This window comes from Xenopus tropicalis, chromosome 5, assembly GCF_000004195.4.
Source record: "Xenopus tropicalis strain Nigerian chromosome 5, UCB_Xtro_10.0, whole genome shotgun sequence".
In the NCBI taxonomy this organism is placed as follows: Eukaryota; Metazoa; Chordata; class Amphibia; order Anura; family Pipidae; genus Xenopus; species Xenopus tropicalis.
The window spans coordinates 16787691-16808558 of NC_030681.2; the positions used below are offsets into that span (position 1 = coordinate 16787691).

Sequence of the window (20868 nt, forward strand, 5' to 3'; positions counted from 1 at the left end):
ACCGCCCAGCTCTACCTTTAGCTCAAAAAACAAATATCATCATTTTTAGGGACTAAACCAGGGGTGGGCAAACTACGGCCCGCGGGCCACATCCGGCCCCTTGGCCTTTTTAATCCGGCCCGCCGACGACGCCAAGTCTCATCACGCGAGACTTGGTGTCATTGGTGGGCCGGAATTAAAGAGACGAAGGGGGCCCTGCCCGCCCTGGCCCGGGGGTGAGTAAATGTGGCCCGTGAGCCAAAAAGTTTGCCCACCCCTGGACTAAACAGTTATAATGGACACGCAACTACTGTCAGGGTCGGACTGGGCCGCCGGGACACCGTTAAAATAACCAGTGGGCCCCAGACCCAAGCCTATTGCTGCTTCTTCTGGCCTCCGATGTCCTACCCCGACGCGTTTCACATGTTCAGGGGAGGACGCCCCTGCGCTTGGGGGGGGGTTTAGGAGGAACCTTGGGGGGTGTGGGGCCCATGGGGTGGCAGCTCCAGTGAGCCCTGCACCCCCCCCAGTGAGCCCTGCACCCCCCCCCCAGTGAGCCCTGCACCCCCCCCAGTGAGCCCTGCACCCCCCCCCCCAGTGAGCCCTGCACCCCCCAGTCCCACCCTGACTACCTTAGCACCTACCTACAGTGTTACCTGGCCCCCAACTCTCAAACACAAAATTAACCTAAGGGGATATGTATAATGCTGTGTAAAAAGTAAGTCAAGAGTTAAACATTTCCGAAATACACCTATTTTAAAGCTGTGCCGCCTCTACGCAATGCAAAGTATTATAAATCCTTTTTGCGCGCAAATGGTCACCGTGCGACCAAAACACCCCCCCTGGGGGCCAAATCCCAGTCAGCTCTCCCACAGCCCATACAATCTGCGCCCAAAGTCAGTGACGGCTCTCAACTGTGAGAGAGTTCAATGGCACCGTGTGGGCTGTTTTGTTAATAAAGTTTTAATTTTATTAAAAAAAAAAAAAAAATACAGAAAAAAGCGCGTAGTGGGCGTGTAGTATGAGGGGCCGGCAGGAGATTGTAGAAGGCTGAGGCAGGTGGGCGTGGTATGCAGGAGGCAGCGGATAGGCGCAGAGTAAGGCAGTGGGCGTGGTATATAGTAGGCAGGGGATTGGTGCAGAGTGAGGCAGGTGGGCGTGGCGTTGGACAGGCAGGGGAAGCAACAGTGTGAGGCAGGGAGGGAGGAGGGAGCAGGCGTACGGGGAGCCATAGCGTGTCCGTCCCCCTATACACCGCAGCGGTACCAGAGACACGGCCTCCTCCTCCTCCCGCGGCTTGACTGAATGAGAGGAGAGACCCCTCAACTCAGCCACATCCAGGAAGGAGTCCTGCCAGTTTCAGCCGGAGCCGCGCCGAGTCCACAAGCAGAAAATGGACGGATTCGCCGGCAGCTTGGGTGAGTGAGGGGCTGTCGGCATTGGGGGCCGGGGGGATCCAACCTGCTGTTCCCCAGCTGTTCATTCTCCACACCTTGTGCTCCTCCCACTGCCGGGGTGCAGGGTACACAGAGAGGCTTTCGCCTCAGCGTTCATCGGCGCCCCTGGGATGGGAGGGGGGGCAGCTGGGAAAGCTCAAAGGGACCTATTATATTGTGTTAAACTTAAGTACAGACATTGGTGATGTCTAACCTGCAGCCCTCCTGCAATAAGTGGCCTGTTGTGGTGATGGGGATGCTGGGAGTTGTAGTACAACAAAGTAACTGCAGTTCTGCATATGCAATCAGCATCTGGGCAGCCTCAGGTTGGGCTTCAGTGCAACAGCTGATTATGGTACAGGTCTGGGATCTGTTATCTGGAATGCTCATGGGCACCCTCTGTGCCACTTTGTGTTCATTGTCCAGCACCCTCTGTGCCACTTTGTGTTCATTGTCCAGCACCCTCGGTGCCACTTTGTGCTTATGGTGCAGCACCCTCAGTGCCACTTTGTTCATTGTCCAGCACCCTCGGTGCCACTTTGTGCTTATGGTGCAGCACCCTCAGTGCCACTTTGTGTTCATTGTCCAGCACCCTCGGTGCCACTTTGTGTTCATTGTCCAGCACCCTCGGTGTCGTTTTGTGCCTATGGTGCAGCACCCTTAGTGCCACTTTGTGTTCATTGTCCAGCACCCTCGGTGTCGTTTTGTGCCTATGGTGCAGCACCCTTAGTGTCGTTTTGTGCTTATGGTGCAGCACCCTTGGTGCCACTTTGTGCTTATGGTGCGACACCCTCGGTGCCACTTTGTGCTTATGGTGTGGCACCCTCGGTGCCACTTTGTGCTTATGGTGTGGCACCCTCGGTGCCACTTTGTGCTTATGGTGTGGCACCCTCGGTGCCACTTTGTGCTTATGGTGTGGCACCCTCGGTGCCACTTTGTGCTTATGGTGCGGCACCCTCGCTGCCACTTTGTGTTCATTGTCCAGCACCCTCGGTGCCACTTTGTGTTCATTGTCCAGCACCCTCGGTGTCGTTTTGTGCCTATGGTGCAGCACCCTTAGTGTCGTTTTGTGCTTATGGTGCAGCACCCTCGGTGCCACTTTGTGCTTATGGTGCGACACCCTCGGTGCCACTTTGTGCTTATGGTGCGACACCCTCGGTGCCACTTTGTGCTTATGTTGCGGCACCCTCGGTGCCACTTTGTGCTTATGGTGCGGCACCCTCGGTGCCACTTTGTGCTTATGGTGCGGCACCCTCGGTGCCACTTTGTGCTTATGGTGCGGCACCCTCGGTGCCACTTTGTGCTTATGGTGCGGCACCCTCGGTGCCACTTTGTGCTTATGGTGCGCACCCTCGGTGCCACTTTGTGCTTACGGTGGTGGCTGATCAGTTATCTTTGTACCATGTCGGCTGATGCACGTGTTCCCCCGTGCAGGATGCATTGGCAGAAGAGCCCTTTGCTCATCTATTTGTTTGTGCTGCTGATGCCCATGCATGTGTCCATCCTTTTTGATATATGCCCGGTTTGCCCACCCACAGGCTTCTAATCGCACAAGTCTGCCTGCCCACCTGCAATGTGGATTAGTTTCAGCTAGTTACCACCTGATTTATAAACAAGTTTTTGTTCTTTTATTAGTGCATTTGATCCTATCCCACGTGTTATTGTTGATCTCACTGTGTTTGTTTACCTATAACAACGTGACTCATGAGTCATGCTAAGGTGTCGTTGGCACGGCAGGCATTGCACGTCTACTTGTGCACGATTTGCCAAGCTTAAAAAAAAAAAATCTAATTTATTTGGTTACATGTCATGTCGAAATCTGCCAAGATCCGATTGTCTAGAGGGATTAGCTTTTTCTCCATAAGTCGCATCTCCAAACGCAGATCCAGTGCAGACCATTCTGGATACTATACTGTCGGGGAGATGGTGCCAGCCAGCCCCACAATACCAGTGGGTGAGGGCAGAGTATGATATAGAAGCTAATGATTAAAGATTATATAAGATGAATTTGATAGTGTAAGATAAATAACGCGAATAAACTCTTTGAACTGTACCAATATCTCATTGCTCACTCTCTTGTTTCTCTCTGTATATATTGCATCACATTTATGATTGTGCTTGTGTATAACACGTGCATGCCACAGGAGCTCCTGGTACACCCTGATGCTGAGAGGCTTCCGACGCTGGCCCGGCCTTTGCATCAGGTATCCTCAGCGACTTCAAGAGGCAGAACTCGCAGTGCCATAATTATCTGGTTGTTGCTGAATTGCTTCTGCTGGCAATTTTGCTGCAATTGTTACTATTGAAAGAGTTAAATGTTGTAGAGGTCAATGCTGTTCAAAATAGCCGGCCACATGTTTGGGTCAGTGTCCAGAAAAACTTTGTGCAACTGTGCAAGAGTATGGCTCCTATTTTACTGATTTGGACGTTCATCCACTGGTGTCTTTGGATCATAACTGGTAGAGGGAGACCAGGCTGACTGAGTAGGGGCATTCGGATATTGTGCAGCTCTGCCTCTGTATAAAGCTGGCCATACGTGTTAAGATTTTTAGTACATGTTAAGATTTTAAGATCTTTTAGTTAGACCAAGCTAATCCTGAAACGATCATTTAAACATACAATTTGCCCATCAACAAAAATGATTATTTTGCTTGGTCCTGCAAACAATTGGACAGTGGGCAAATTTAATTGTTAACAATGAAAAATGTTCAAACCTGCCCGATTGATCTTCAGAGCGATGCCGGCTGAAGAATCTCTAGATGTGTGATTGTTTGGTGCCCAGTAACATTAAAATAATTCGATGGATTTGACGGACCGCGCTGAAATTGTTCAGTAGGGAGAGAAAAATCTAAAAGGAGTTGTTCGCCTTTGGGTAAACTTTTAGTATGATATAGAGCAGAGATCCCCAACCAGTGGCTCAGGGGCAACATGTTGCTCCCCAACCCCTTGGATGTTGCTCTCAGTGCCCCCAAACCAGGGAGTTATTTTTGAATTCCTGACTTGGGGGCAAGTTTTGGTTGAATAAAAACAAGATTTCCTACCAAATAAAGCCCCCTGTAAGCTGATAGTGTGCATAGAGGCTGCCTAATAGCCAATCACAGCCCTTATTTGGCACCTCCATGAACTTTTATGACGAGTAAGAAAGGTTGGGGACCCCTGATGTAGAGAGTAATATTCTGAGACAATCCGCAATAAGTCATTATTTTTTTATTATTTGTAGTTTTTTAATTATTTCAGTTTTTGTCCAGCAGATCTCCCATTTGGTTGCTAGGATCCAAATTACCTTAGCAACCAGGGCGTGGTTTGTATGAAAGACTGATATATGAATAGGAGGGGATTTGAATAAAAAAGTAACTACATGTATTGGATCCCTTATCTGTAAACCTGTTATCCAGAAAGATCCGAATTATGGAAAACCTGTCTCCCATAGACTCCATTTTAATCAACTAATTCAGAATTTTAAAACTGATTTTCTTTTTCTCTGGAGTAATACGGCAGTAGATTGTAATTGATCCCAACTAAAATATAAATCATCCTTATTGGATGCAAAACAATCCTATTGGGTTTGATTAATGTTTTATTGATTTTTTTTGTCAACTTAAGATATGGAGATCCAAATTACAGAAAGACCCCTTATTCGGAATACCCTTGGTCCTGAGCATTCTGAATAATGGGTCTTATACCTGTAATAAAAAGTAACAATAGCAATAAACCTGTAGTTTTTTGGCTGCCGCGGTCAGTGACCCCTGTGTGAAAGCTACAGAGAGAAGTAGAAGGCAAATAATTCAAAACTATAAAAAATAAATAATGAAGACAAATTGAAAAGTTCCTCAGAACTGGCCATGCTATAACATACTAAAAGTTAACTTAAAGGTGAACCGCCCCTTTAACACGTATAGGCAGTTTAATCCCTTTATGCTTAGTTTGCTGACTGCCTGGCATGTTTATTGCTTCTAGGGAGCAGTTTGCAATTCTAGCGGATTGAGGTCTGTTCTCTGCAAGTGCCGATGCCCAGTCTTGGCGTAAATATCAGGCGCTGACATATGCAGAAGTGGGAGGAGCAAAAGGTCTTCCTCACTCATTCATAGCCACTTTTTTTGCCATCAGCAAGCTGATTGGTTAGGTAACTATTGGCTCAGCCTGTGTATTGCACCCCTTTGCTAAGCCATATTGCAGGCACCTGGTACTATGATGTGATCCCCTATGTCAGAGATAATGATTCCTAATAGTTGCAATCTGTAGCTGCAACAAAGCAAAGGATTGTCCACCTCTTGGCTTGTATGGCCTTCAGTCTGAATTGCAGTACGTGTCCCCCTCCTGCTTTTATAAATACTGGTTAATAATAACTGAGAACTCATAATGTACAGATGTCTGGTCGGGGGTTATGGAAAAATATGTAGCTTGAGGCCCTCCAGATGTGCTTGGGAGGGTGGGGGGCATGGATTGCTCAAGCCTGGGATAGAGCAGCAGAGTGATTGATAGTGTGTTTCCTTTCAGCATCTTGATATGTAGGAATATATACCCACTGTGCACTATTAACCGGGGCAAAGTAAAGCAGATAACACTGGAATGATGCAGCCCTGCCCATGTACTCAGCTTCTGGTTCCTTTATCTAACCCGTTGCACCGGGTATCATTGAAAAGTGGTTCTGTTTCAAGACTGGGTCTTGAAAATGTCACAAAAGTGTAACAAACTGGGGAGCTGTAGTTCTGCAGTGTCATCATTATACAATTTACTCTAAGGACTGTAAGTACATCCATACATTCATATACCCTGTACGTATACCTCCCCTAGGGCAGTGCATTACCACGTAGATTGGCATACTGTGGGGCAGTACAGGTATAGCATCTGTTATCCGAAAACTTGTTATCCAGATGGTTCCGAATTATGGAAAGGCCATCCATCTCCCATACACTCCATTTTAAATAAATTATTCTAATTTTTAGAAATGATTTTCTTTTTCCCTGTAATATTAAAACAGTACCCCTTATCCGGAAACCCACTATCCGAATTACGGAAAGGCCATCTCCCATAGACTCCATTTTAATCAAATAATTTACATTTTTAAAACTGATTTCCTTTTTCTCTGTAATAATAAAACAGTACCTGTACTTGATCCCAACTAAGATTTAATTACCCCTTATTGGGGGCAGAACAGCCCTATTGGGTTTATTTCATGGTTAAATGATTCCCTTTTCTCTGTAATAATAAAACAGTACCTGTACTTGATCCCAACTAAGATATAATTAATCCTTATTGGGGGGCTGAACAGCCTGTTGGGTTTAGTTAATGTTTAAATGTTTGTTTAGTAAACCTAAAGCATCCAAACTATGGAAGGATCCCTTATCCGGAAAACCCCAGGTCCCAAGCATTCTGGATTACAGGTCCCATACTTGTACTGATGTTATCTGATATTCTGCGCTCGAGTCCCTTTTTGTACCTCAGCAGAATGCATGTGGAAGTATTACAGTAAAATACACGAGTGCTGGAAATGCTTTAACTGTATTAGCCAGTATCAGAAGCAGTGGAATAATGGGATAGGAGGGTAATATTTGCGGCAATATCCTGTAAGTGGGGCGAATGGGAGAGAAATTTCCTGCTTGTCAAACAAAATTGCGGATATGAAAATCAAATTCCTGATAACACAATCAAAATGCCATCTGTAGTGCGGGCAGAGGCACATTTGTTTATTTATAGTCTTAATTTTGAATAAAAGCTTGGTTTGCTTTATGGGTTTATCTGGCTAGGGCCGTGCATATTGGGACAATATCTACAGATTGTGTCAGTTTATTCATGTCTATGTGCCACCATCCCTTCCTGGTAAATTAGCCTTTTTTTTAAATGAAAGAGACCAGTGGGTTAACTTGCATATAATGTGGGTATAAAGTTATATAGCATCATATGGCTTCCTACATATAGGCCATTTAAATCTATCCAAGTTGGGTTGTTCAGCAGCCTGTAGTGTAAAAGAGTATAGGGATTAATTCTCCTTACACATCTGGATGTAGATGCACATATGTGTTTTAATGGGAATAAACTGACTAAAACCTCTTCCCATCACAAGCAAACGGAATGAGTAGGGGAGCTGTGGGATTATAACATACACAAAGATGTGTCTTTTACTAAAGGGGAAATATGCAGTGTGTTTAAGTAGCCTTCCAGTTGCTTTATATACAATTACACATACTAGCTAAGTCTGTTTATCTGCTAACTGTATTTGTTTATTTTAGTGGCAGCAGCCATGATTGGTCAAAGGAGGTGACTTCATTTGCAGGCTTAGGTCACATAGTGACATCTGTTGGCAATAATAATGATAGTAATGAACCTCGGCAAATGCATGCTCTGTGTTTAATAAAGGATCATTTCTACAGAAACAGCACCCCCTGTTCAACATATCATCAATGAATAAGACCTTGTTGTGATACAAAGTGCCATACTTTTTACCCAATACCCCAGCATCATGGACTTATCTGTAAGACAAAACAGTGAGGATAAAGGGTGAAGGAAGGGGTTTGTTGATACAGAGTTTAGCTCTAGTTAAAGCTAATCATTGGTATTATAGTAAGCGTGAAAACAAACGTTTCTTTGTTACTGCCTTATAATAAAGACAACTAAAAAAATAATACATATTTCTTAAACTGAGACTTTGATTACAAAAAAAAACTCCTCAGTTATTATAGCCCTCGACCCAGACAGTTATATAAGCGGCATTTTGGGTTTGTCTCATAAGCATTTGGACAAATCATCTGCCATAATAATCCACAGCTTAGAAACTGTGTATGTTACATAAGTACAATATATTCATAGCATGAAACCTACTTCCCTCTGGTTTATATCAATGCTGGGGCTTTAGATTCTGGACAATCTTATACTGAATTCCTGGATTACTGTGGCTGTTAGTGGTCATATTAAATTATTTTTTCATGCAAATATACTCTTATTTTTCTGTTTGTGTCAAACCAGTATTAAAGATTCTATAGATAAGTCTATGGAAAGTAGACACTGGCCTGATGTTGGTGGCGGGGGGGGGGACTATGTCCTGTGCATTAAATACTTGTAAATTCTAGCATGATGCAGTTATATCCGGCCATACATTAGATCCGCTTGTTTGGTGAGGTTGCCAAATAAGCACATCTTTCCCCAATATTGGGGGGGGGGGGGGATTATATTGGATTGACCCAATTGTTTGGCCCTAGAGCCAATAATGGGGATACAGGCTGTTGGAACAAGGACTGCATCAACGAGTCGATGTGGTCATTGCTCCAATGAGATTTTTAAACCTGTCGGATCAATACCTGCCCAATTTGTGCCCAGATATTGGTTAGGTAGTCCCTCAGAGTGCCCCATACATGGGCAGTTGATCTGCTTATTCAGACTAAAGGAGCCAATTGTCACACATGGCGGATATCGGCAAACAAACGCAAGTGTTCACACCTCGAGCCAATATCTGCCACATGAGCTTGCACCCAGGCCAATGCCAGCGGAGGGGCTGATACTTGGCCTGCTTTTTTCCATAGGCCAATTTGTCATTTGTGGCATCAGTTTCTTTAGAATCAGGATAGTTATGAGTTATTCTGCATTTGAGTTGATCCGGATCCAGTGATTTATTAATTTGGTTAGGAAGGAACACACCTACCCGCAGTTTATTTGGCAGCCCCCTTGTTGGCTTTCCGTTGTCTTCTCAACCAAACACAGGGCTTGGTTTCTCTGTCTTGTTTCTTTATGTAAATGTCACCCGTGTATATCTGATATCCGTGTGTCCGTGTGTGCAGAGATGGCGTTTATATTTGGGTATTTATTTCGCTGGGAGCTGAGTATGTTCAACAAATATTGGCACTACTTTTTGTACAATGGAAGGTCTTTATGTCTGTTTGCCTGAATATTAATTGGCTTCTGATGAAACTAGTCCTAGTGTGTGTGTGTGTGAGTGTGTGCAGAGGTGGACAGATTGTAAGCTCCATTGGGCCAGGGCCTGGTGAATTATTTTCTCTAAAGCTCATATTTTTTCCCCCTCTACAGCAAATTAGAGAGGCTTCAGATGGGTTTTTTTGCCTTCCTCTGGATCAACTAGCAGTTAGGCAGGTTATATATAGGCATTAAGGTTGAACTTGATAGACATATGTCTTTTTTCAACCTAACTTACTATGTTACCATGTATTGCTGGTGTTGCATACATACAGAGCTAAGCTACAGTTACCGGTGTGCGCCTCCCAGCCAAATGTGCACAGCGATTTTTGCTCTGTTCTAACTTTTCAGTCAGTTGGAAGTGATACACGTGTGTAAATCTTTAAAATGTGTTTTTCCAGGAATCTTGCATGCGATTCCAGTTAAAGAGAGATTTGTTTACGTTTCTGAGAAATTCCCCCAGCATATTTGCAAAAACGTTATGGTTCATGGTAAGAAATATATTCTCTGTGTATCCCTGCAGTATGAATTCTGTTTGTGTATTTATAGCCAATTTCCCCTTTGCAAAGAAATTAAAAAAAAGATGTGCATAACGTGAACGTAAACATAAAGATATATGTAAAAATATATGTTATAACTGATAAATGTAATTTTTCACCAGATTTCCCCATGAAATAATGCCATAAACTCCAATAGGTGGTAAAAAAAAATTTGTTGCTCGAAAAAACTTCTGTTGACTGGCTTCAATGTATCTTGTCACCGTTGCAATTTCTCATATTTTTCGGCAAGCGAAACGTGACGGATTCTCTCATGTCATCAGGGCAATATGGGGGCAGATCATTCTGCAGGAAAATACCCCAGGTTGGTTTGTTCTTTTAGAAAGTGCCAGCCTGGGATTGGTGGTAAGCAGTTACAGTTGCACCCGCATCCCCAATCGACGGTCAGGCGATTATTGCTTAGAAACCCACCTTCTCCTCCTGTATTATCTTAAAGGGCCAGTAACACTCCCCAAAAATATGAAAGATGGCTTTATATATCTTTAAATATATTATAGCAGATAACAATGATTTTACATCTTTATTTGTTTAACTATAGGATTTGGCAGCTTATTTTCTTTGTATATATCAGGGATCCCCAACCTCTTTTACTTTTGCGCCACATAAAAATGTAAAAAGACTTGGAGAGCAACACATGCACCATAAAAGTTCATGGAGGAGCCAAATAAGGGCTGTGATTGGCTATTAGGCAGCCTCTATGCACCCTATCAGCTTACAGGGGCTTTATTTGGTAGGAAATCTTGTTTTTATTCAACCAAAACTTGCCCCCAAGTCAGGAATTCAAAAATAACTCCCTGGTTTGGGGGCACTGAGAGCAACATCCAAGGGGTTGGGGAGCAACATGTTGCCCCGAGCCACTGGTTGGGGATCACTGGTATATATCCTTCTTGACGGCCACCCCTAAAACATATGTCGAAATTGACCAGATAATCTGTGGTGCAGGCTTGAAGACTTTGCTGTGGCGATGCATGTCGCTGCATTGTCCTCTCCTGACAGGCCCGTTTAGGGCTATTTTAGGATCTGATCATTGGCCCAGGGGCAATCATTTGGTTCAGCCCAATGTAGCCTAGCATGTATGTGGCCAAACCAGGCAAAGCTCACCAAATTAGCTGATCTTTAAGCTGATCTTTATGTTTATGGTCACTTGGGGGTAGTTACACAGGTACCTGTAGGGTTAAAACCATCCATACACTAGTCTAAATAAGGCTGTTGATGTCAATAATTGAATTTTTTAAGTTGCTGTAGAAACTAATAATAATAACTAAAAATAATAATAATCCAAAATTATTTTGACTAATTTATACCCCTTTAGATACCCTGTAGAGCTCAAGGCAGAGAGTCAAAGGTCACTTAGGCTTCTATTGGCCTCCATAGCATTAACCACATTCTATTATAATTTGTAGGTATCTAATTTATATTGCAATTTTTTTTCTTTTTACATTTGTTTTATTACTTTCTGTGTTTATTATTTAAGGACTGTTTTCATGCCTATTGGAACAAAACAATCCTTTATACATATATATTGGAATGATTTTGGTTGCATTTGGCCCATATATATTTCTGTGTTTGGGGCCAAGTTACTTGGAATATTATCTTCATGTGTATTATAATTGTGTTGAACAAGAATCCCTGAGAGAGCCCCAGCTGTCTGCCTGATCCCTTTTAGAAAAGCAGAAAGTCATCTAGGTAGGGTTTTTGAGCAACACCCTTTTGGGGCCCTGGACTTTCTGTGACAGAACCTGAATAGTAGGTTGTTGCCTTTCTGTGTAGATTTGGGCTGGGTAAAATGAGGCTTTCCCTATGTTCCTTAACTATAACTTTTAGAACCCATAATTTTGATGTGAATCACTGGATGCCTGGGTCAGTTCTCCCTGCAAAACTTTAATATTATAAGGACCAGTGATCTGTGCAAACAGAAAGTTACACATAGTCATTATATATAAATGAGGCCATCTTGCTGTCCTGACTTCAACTCCCATAATTCTTAAACAATGTGGCCATTCCGGCTTTCACATTATAACTTTTATTGGCTCGTAAAGTTGACAGTGGCAGAGATGTTCCAAACTGTAAGTGTAAATTTCGGCAGCATTTTCTTGACTTCCCACGTGTCGTTTTAAAATCCGTAAAATACTAACTTTTCCATGTATGGTCATCTCCGTGAGTTGAGTTACCTCCACCGTAAATTAACGGTCATTAAAAACTTCTTTATTAAAGACCTTTGCATCTGCAAATCAATAGAGTATGCACTGGTGAACCCTGCTTGGTGTTTTTAGAACATTGTCTTTTTACCTTGGAGAGGTGATCCCCAACCAGTGGCCCGGGGGCAACATGTTGCTCCCCAACCCCTTGGATGTTGCTCCCAGTGCCCCCAAACCAGGTAGTTATTTTTGAATTCCTGACTTGGGGGCAAGTTTTGGTTGAATAAAAACAAGATTTCCTACCAAATAAAGCCCCTGTAAGCTGATAGGGTGCATAGAGGCTGCCTAATAGCCAATCTTAGCCCTTATTTGGCACCTCCATGAACTTTTATGATGCTTATGTTGCTCTCCAAGTTTTTGTCCATTTGACTGTGGCTTATGAGTAAGAAAGGTTGGGGACCCCTGACCTAAGCCTTACCAAGAGGAGGAAGCAGGATAAAAGTCCTTGACTGATGGCCTAATCACCAGTGTGCATGGATACATTCTCGGTGAGAAGCACCAGGGAAGACTTTGAGGGTCACCTGAATAGTGTCTGGGTAGTGTGCGTGGGTGCTTGATATTTGTGCCACGCTAGGGCTAAAAGTTACTGCTATAATCTGCTTTATGTTGCAGAGGTCCACATCGCATGTACTATAGTCTGTTTGGTTATAAATCTCCATTACCTTGCATAATTTACAGTGATAAGTACACCCACAGCTTTAAGAGACTCTTTTGACCTTGACCTATTGCTGAAGGAAAGAACAGAATGTCACCTCTGCTCCTGCCAGCTAGCCTGCCTTCCAGGTGTTAATGGGGTCTGCAGCACGCAGAAGTCTCAAAGGGCGACTTCAGCTCGAAAATTTGTATAGAATTATGTAGAGAGTGGCATTCTAAGACAATTTAGGACTGTTTCTTTTTTTTTCTTTGAGTTGTTTTGTAATATTTTTGTTTTTGGGGTTTAAAGTGTTATCTGGTTAAATGGTCCTACTTAGGCTAAACTGTCCCGTGATAACAAGCACTGTCAGGATTGGCATCTCTCACTATACACATGGGGTGGATATCGGGCCGAAAATGTAGATTTTATAGGGAGCCGCCTCTTTCCCTCGCTGAGGATTTATTATGCCGTTGCCAGAGGCTCAGTGAGAAGATTTCTTTGATAGATTTAGTTTACTAAAACATTTGCATGTCTGAACTGAACAGTCATACTGGCACAATAAAATTACAGCGACTGAGGGCCGAGTGCCCAAAGATGCATCTAATCCGTAATCTGTCATTGCTGGATTTGGCTGAACTAATCCTTGGCAAATGATTTGGCAAAATTCTAAACAGGATCTGAACTGTAATTTATAAATTTTGATTTTTCGCACACTTGACAAACCTCCACAATATGCGATGATGGATTTGTCACATTCAGTTATCCAGTGTTTTAAACTCTTCAGTCATTTGGTGGTCTATTTATAAACACCCAGTGTTTGGCAGAAAAAAAATTTCAAATCTTTTAAAAATGTTCATATTTATATAGCAGCAGGTAGTGCTGGGCGGTATGACCAAAAATTTATATCACGGTATTTTTCAAAATTATATCGGTATCACGGTATTTGACGGTATTTTTTTTCCCCATGCATGATTAGGTGACCACCCCAAACACCCGCCACCCGCACCCCCCCCACCCCCCCCATCCGCACGCACCCCCCCCCACCCCCCCATCCACACGCACCCCCCCCACCCCAAACACCCCCCCATCCGCACGCACCCCCCCACCCCAAACACCCCCCCATCCGCACACCCCCCCCACCCCAAACACCCCCCCATCCGCACACACCCCCCCACCCCAAACACTCCCCCATCCCCTTCACATAAATATAACCCCCCCCACCCCAAACACCCCCCCATCCGCACACACCCCCCCACCCCAAACACTCCCCCATCCCCTTCACATAAATATAACCCCCCACCCCCCCCCAAACACAACCCCATCCCCTTCACATAAGTATAACCCACCCACCCCCACCCCAAACACCCCCCCATCCCCTTCACATAAATATAACCCCCCACCCCACCCAAACACCCCCCCATCCCCTTCACATAAAATATAATTACTGGCCAGGCACCCCCCGACAGCTCACATCGGTATCCGACTTTGAATGCGTCCTAGCGATGGCGCTTTTGTAGAGTGTGCGCGCTGACGTCACGTGCGCGCTGACGTCACGTGCGCACCCGGAAGTATTCAGCACACCGGTATGTAGAAAATTCATATCGGTTTCAAAAAAAAAAAACCGGTGATCGGTTTTTACCGGTATACCGCCCAGCACTAGCAGCAGGTTCTGCAAGCTACATTACAGAAGGCAGAGTTTCTCTTACACATAATTTCTGTATACACAAGCTCCCTTGCACCTGCCTATAAATGCCTATAAATGTGCGAGCGCCACAATAATGGTTGTTTTTACATTGAGTGTTAAAAGTGGCACTGGCAACACAGATGTTTTACGCAAGGTTTCCATCTGCGCTGTGTCTCTCTAGTTTGTTGTAAATTGTATATTCTTTAACATACAGCTACAGGACAGCTTTTAGTTTGGACCACCTTGGTGGTGAACCCCTCATCTTTGTTAAAGGGGACCTGTCATCCACACATAAAAAGCTGTATAATAAAAGACCTTTTAAAAATTAAAAAAGACCTTTAAAAATCATTCATACCTGTTATAAATATATTTAAAAATCTGATCTCTCAATCATATATTGCCTGCCCCGCCTCTATGCCGCAGACATAGAGGCAGGGCAGGCAATATATGATTGTCAGCTCAGATTTTTAATTATAGTTACTTCAACTTTCCATTCAGCACTTCCTAGATGTCACCCATATGGCTAATGTATAAGATTTTGGGGTGATACAAAGCTTTCCTTAATAACAGTGTACACAAAATGGCGCCGGCCTGCTGGCTGTTACTGTAAATTTCAAGACTGAAGGGAAAAAAACGAAATAGTTTATATAGTGGAAGTAAAGTTTATTTTGCTCAACTAACAGGATTTGAAATTATCTTTTAGGGTGACAGGCCCCCTTTTAAGGTGCCCGTACGATGGCTGAGACAGTCTGGTATCCGACTAATCATGCCATGGGCTTAAAGGACACATACTGTATAAGCAGCCAAAGACCTTCTGTTCTGTTAATTTGGCCATGGCTATCTGATATCGTTCTGGTTGTTCGTGCCAATCAATTGGAACTAAAGAAAGTGGAGAGGAACCTATCGTCCTAACTACCACATCTACTGATGCACAATGCGTTAACCAACATGGTGCACCAACAGAATTTTCTAGAATGTCTGATCATCAGTTATCCTGGCAGATAGCAGGATGATCTGTTAAAACTGCCAACCAACTTGGCACGTATTTCTATATAGTTGGGCATTATTGTCAACATACGCTAAACCACTGAACAGAAAAAGACCTGTAAATAAGACAAAATGCGAAGCCACAATGGAGAAAATGATCAGTCTCGCATGCATTGCATTTAAGAATGTGTGTGTTATACCCTTTATTATGGGCACAGAGTTTCAAAGCAGGATAGTTTTTCGGGTGGATAAACCTCCCTTTACCAGGTGCAGGTATGGCACATATGGACATGTAGATGAGGTCTGACTAAGGGAGGTTTATCTACCTTAACGTTATCTTGCTTTGACACTCCGTGGCCATAATAAAGGGGCATAATGCCTTTTCAATGCAAAGTGTATGCGGATCCTAATTCTGTCCATTGCTGATTTGATACCCTGCCAGGTATCTACGGGACATTGGCACCACTTATCCGTCGCATTTTGTGTGTGGAAACCAGCCAACAATACTAATCCACCACAATTTACTACTAATTGGGATGGAATACCCTTTTTTTTTTATAATAGGCATAAAATCTTTCTGTATTAGTAGACCTTAAGTCTACTAAAAATCGTATAAACATTCAATAAACCCAATAGGATTTCTTTGCCACCAATGTGTATTCATTCAGCTTGGTTACCATCAATACAAGGTACTGTTTTATTATTACAGAGAAAAGGGAATCATTTAACCATGAAATAAACCCAATAGGGCTGTTCTGCCCCCAATAAGGGGTAATTATATCTTAGTTGGGATCAAGTACAGGTACTGTTTTATTATTACAGAGAAAAGGGAATCATTTAAACATGAAATAAACCCAATAGGATTGTTCTGCCCCCAATAAGGGGTAATTATATCTTAGTTGGGATCAAGTACAGGTACTGTTTTATTATTACAGAGAAAAGGGAATCATTTAACCATTAAATAAACCCAATAGGGCTGTTCTGCCCCCAATAAGGGGTAATTATATCTTAGTTGGGATCAAGTACAGGTACTGTTTTATTATTACAGAGAAGAAGGAAATTATTTTTAAAGATTAGAATTATTTGCTTAAAATTGAGTTTTCTATGGGTGATGGCCTTCCAGTTATTCTCGGTTTAATGAATAATGGGTTTCTAGATAAGGGATCCCAAAAATATGTGTTTGTTTTATCTGGTGCCTCATGCGTTCTGGTTCTTTTTATAATACACTTATCCTGCCTCAGGCATATTCTAACTTTTTCAGTAAAAAGGAGGAAAAGTATATATTAAGTTACAGAATTCCTCTGCTGAAAAAAAAATGACTACAGATGCTTTTAAATAGTTCCAGATGCAAGAATGTTGCTCCTTTTTAATGTATGGAATTTCTTTAAAAGTTAGAAATAACTGCTGCATTTAAGTAATTGTTCATTAGTGCCTAATTATTTTTCTTGTGATCACTGGACAGTGCGCCATTGCGAGCAGCTGGGGTGGGGGAGTGTCTGTTTGATTCTGACTCCCACGGAGGCATTTTGAAGATGCACCCAAGCTGTTCAGCCTGTGATGGGTTGCATAATACATTAATAGGAGTAAATTTTATACTAATATCACCCCTATTAAGTGGTCTGACCCCCGTTTCAATTACGTTTTAATGGAAACTTTACATTTTACTGAATGGCTCTGATTGATGTAGCAATGAAGAAATAAAAGAAGGCTTAGCTGTAGCAGAACAAATCTCTTATGTTAGAGGAAATAATGTGGCAGCTATATCCCTTATAGTTTAGTTTGGGGAATAATACGAATTCCCAGTATTCGCGTGTCCATCTGCTTCCTTTCTGTCATAAGACTGCATGTCTTTTCTGCAAAATAAGTGAGAGCTAAGCAAGAGCAGTGATCATTTATCAAAAGGATTGAGGGCCAGTATTGTTGATTGAATCATCCATTGCATCCTTGATAATATTTAGTTATGGCCATCTACAAGGTAGTCTTCTGAAGTATATGTTTATATGTTCACTTGTGTCCAACCACAGTTGAACCACAATTCAGTCAATTGAATTTGTAGTCATTGAGTGGCTAATTATGATATCTTTGCCTATGTCTCTTTATGGGCCAATGGCCATAAGGCTGTTCAAATTTTGAGATCTGGAGCTTTTTGCCTACATTTTTGTTTTCTTTTTATCCACCTAGAATGAAGCATGATAGTTCTCCATACTGTGCGCCTCTGTTGTCAGAAGGAATTTGTAATCTTGTTCTATCTACATGGCTAAGGGCTCTGGCACATGGGGAGATTAGTCGCCCGCGACAAATCTCCCTGTTCACGGGTGACTAATCTCCCTGAGTTGCCATCAGTTGCCATCTCACCGGCGAAAATGTAAGTCGCTGGTGGGATGGAAAACGCGGCGGCGCGATTTCGTCAAATCGCCGGAAATGCCTCGCGTGGCAACTTTGGCGATTTGCCGAAATCGCCTGCGCAGCGTGTGCCATCCCATCGGCGACTTACATTTTCGCAACTGATGGCAACTCGGGGAGATTAGTCGCCCGCGAACAGGGAGATTTGTCGCGGGCGACTAATCTCCCCGTGTGCCAGAGCCCTAAGGAACCATATTGGTTAGGAGAAGAGGAGCCCAAGAGCACTTCTCAAATGCAAGACAAGCACAGAGAACCTTCTTCAAACAGAAGGTATTCACATGGATACTACCATGAAAATGCACTTGTAGATAATGTGTAGGCGATGTTAAACATTTTGACATTTTGTTTTAAGAGTAGGAAAAAAACTACAATGGGCAAAATGTCCCAAATCTCTGTATGTGTCTTTAACTTAAATAGGCAAGCACAAATTAAAGCAGATTATAATGTCTAAGAATGGCTCAACTAGGTAAAACATCACCGTGAAATATATTATTGGTTTCACGTACATGTTTGCTGGCTTTGTTTGCTTGGACCACCAGTACCTTGCAGATATTGTTGATATCCCACCAGCTGGCTTTAGTTTTTGCAGTGTTCTCTGAAGGTGGCCCATTGGCTCTATACCTATTATAAAAAACATGGGAAACAATCATGGTGGTTTGTTCACAAATAAACATGTTAGATAATGCAGAGAAGTACAGTTCCATGGATTTGTAGACTCTTCCCCTTATATCTGCATAGTTTCTTATGTGAACTGATGGGATCTGAGCAAATGGTTTGTTCTACTACCAGTTGTGTATTTATCATTATGACATATAGCGTTTAAAATATATTACATTATTCAAGCGTTAAAAGCATAATATAACATGAGATCTTATTTTGGCTCGGTTTCTGTAACAAGTGCTAGTATGTGTGTTATAGCAGCTGTTGCTTGTAAAATGCCCGGGGCATTGTAAATTGTAGAAATTCACATAGAGACATATTTAAATGCTAGCACATAAAACATTCCCATTTAAGGCGGTGCCTGTTTGTGTAGCTAAGTGCTTGCTCGGGCGTAATGCTTGTGTGAATCAGCACAACCGTGCTACCTTAATCAGCACAGCCATACTGGTATACGCCAACGGTGCGGCAAATTCCATAAGCTGTTTAAAAAAAAGAAAATCGATAACATTGATTAACCGTCCCTCAATATTCGGCTGCACAAAGGTTTGTCTCGGCCAAAGTGTTTTTTTCGTTTTTAGCAGTCAAAATCTCAAGACCTTCGTCTTCTGAGTTTCTTTTATAAACGTATATATTTAGTAGCAAACAAACTGCTCTTTTCAAGGTTGGTATTTTTTTCTGCAATTTGCCTTTTTATTCTGTTACAAATTGGGAATTTGAATAATGATAAAAAGTGAATTTTCAATATTTATTGAAAAACATGTAAAACTTCAAGATCTAAAGGCTTTCGAATTCAAGGTATTTGAATTTTTTTATTCTTTTATTTAATCTTGGATTTTTTAAACTCACATTTTTTTTTTTTTTATAAATAAAGTAACATTTGCTTTTTTTTTTTTTTGTAAGTTCACATAGTAACATAGTAAGTTGGGTTGAAAAAGACGCACGTCCATAATGCTCAACCATAATGCCTATACTGTATATAACCTGCCTAACTGCTAGTTGATCCAGAGGAAGGCAAAAACCCCATCTAAAGCCTCTCTCATTTGAGGGGAAAAAATTCCTTCCTGACTCCAAGATGGCAATCGGACCGGTCCCTGGATCAAGACAGCGGTTCTCAATCTGTGGGTCGGGGCCCCTTTGAGGGTTGAACGACCCTTTCGCAGGGCTCGCCAAAAACCATCAGAAAACACATATTTCTTAGGGTCTTAGGAATAATTTTATGGTTGGGGGTCACCAAAACATGAGGAACTGTATTAAAGGGTTGCAGCATTAGGAAGGTTAAGAACCACTGTACTAAGAGCTATCTCCCATAACCCTGTATTCCCTCACTTGTACTGAGCTATCTCCCCTACCCCTGTATTCCCTCACTTGTACTGAGAGCTATCTCCCATACCCCTGTATTCCCTCACTTGTACTGAGCGCTATCTCCCATACCCCTGTATTCCCTCACTTGTACTGAGAGCTATCCCCCATACCCCTGTATTCCCTCACTTGTACTGAGAGCTATCTCCCCTACCCCTGTATTCCCTCACTTGTACTGAGAGCTATCCCCCATACCCCTGTATTCCCTCACTTGTACTGAGAGCTATCCCCCCTACCCCTGTATTCCCTCACTTGTTCTGAGAGCTATCTCCCCTACCCCTGTATTCCCTCACTTGCTAAGAATCCATCCAGCCCCTTCTTAAAGCTATATAATGTATCAGCCAGTACAACTGATTCGAGGAGGGAATTCCACAACTTCACAGCTCTCACAGTAAAAGATCCTATACGAATATTTAAACAAAATCTTCTTTCTTCTAAACGTAGTGGGTGCCATTGTGTCGGTTGGAAGGACCTACTGGTAAATAAAACATTTAGAGAGAGATTATTATATGATCCCCTTATATATTTATACATAGTTATCATGCCACCCCTTAAGCACCTCTTCTCCAGTGTAAACAGACCCAACTTGGCCAGTCTTGCTTCATAACTGAGACTTTCCATACCCTTTACCAGCTTAGTTCATTAGTCCATTATGTTTTTCTCTTGCAACAATCAGGAAGTTAGAAACTTCAAGTAGCTTCAGTTTCCCTCTCCGTCCTGTTTTAGCTTTATAAATAATAAAAACCATAGATTTTGCCTTTATTAAAACAGTAGACTAAACCTATTCATTAAACTCGTGTTGTACAGGAGGGGTTACACTGCCCCTTTAAACCTTTAGGGCTCTGGCACACAAGGAGATTTGTCGCCTGCGTTTTTTCCTCCTGGCGCTTTGGCGACAAGTCGCCACGACAATACCCACAAAGAGATTTCATGCGAGTTGAGCTCCAGGCGATCTGCTACCCATGGTACACTCAACAGTTAACCCCCCCTCATGTTTACTCAAGTCGCTCAGAAAAGGGTCTGTGTGCGATTTGAAACAGCAGGCGATTTGAAGTAGCCTCGTATG

At 42.8% G+C, this 20868-nt stretch overlaps 1 protein-coding gene across 4 annotated transcripts in view; it reads left to right on the plus strand.

Moving 5' to 3' along the window:
- Positions 1–1049: 1049 nt before the first annotated feature.
- Positions 1050–20868, plus strand: part of eml4 (echinoderm microtubule associated protein like 4) — a 124521-nt gene continuing 104702 nt past the window's right edge. For 2 of the 4 annotated variants that reach the window (XM_031901657.1, XM_031901659.1), the window contains exon 1: positions 1114–1397. In XM_031901657.1, the coding sequence (XP_031757517.1) occupies positions 1373–1397 (25 nt within the window). In that variant the 5' untranslated portion in view covers positions 1114–1372. 4 annotated transcript variants of the gene reach the window in all.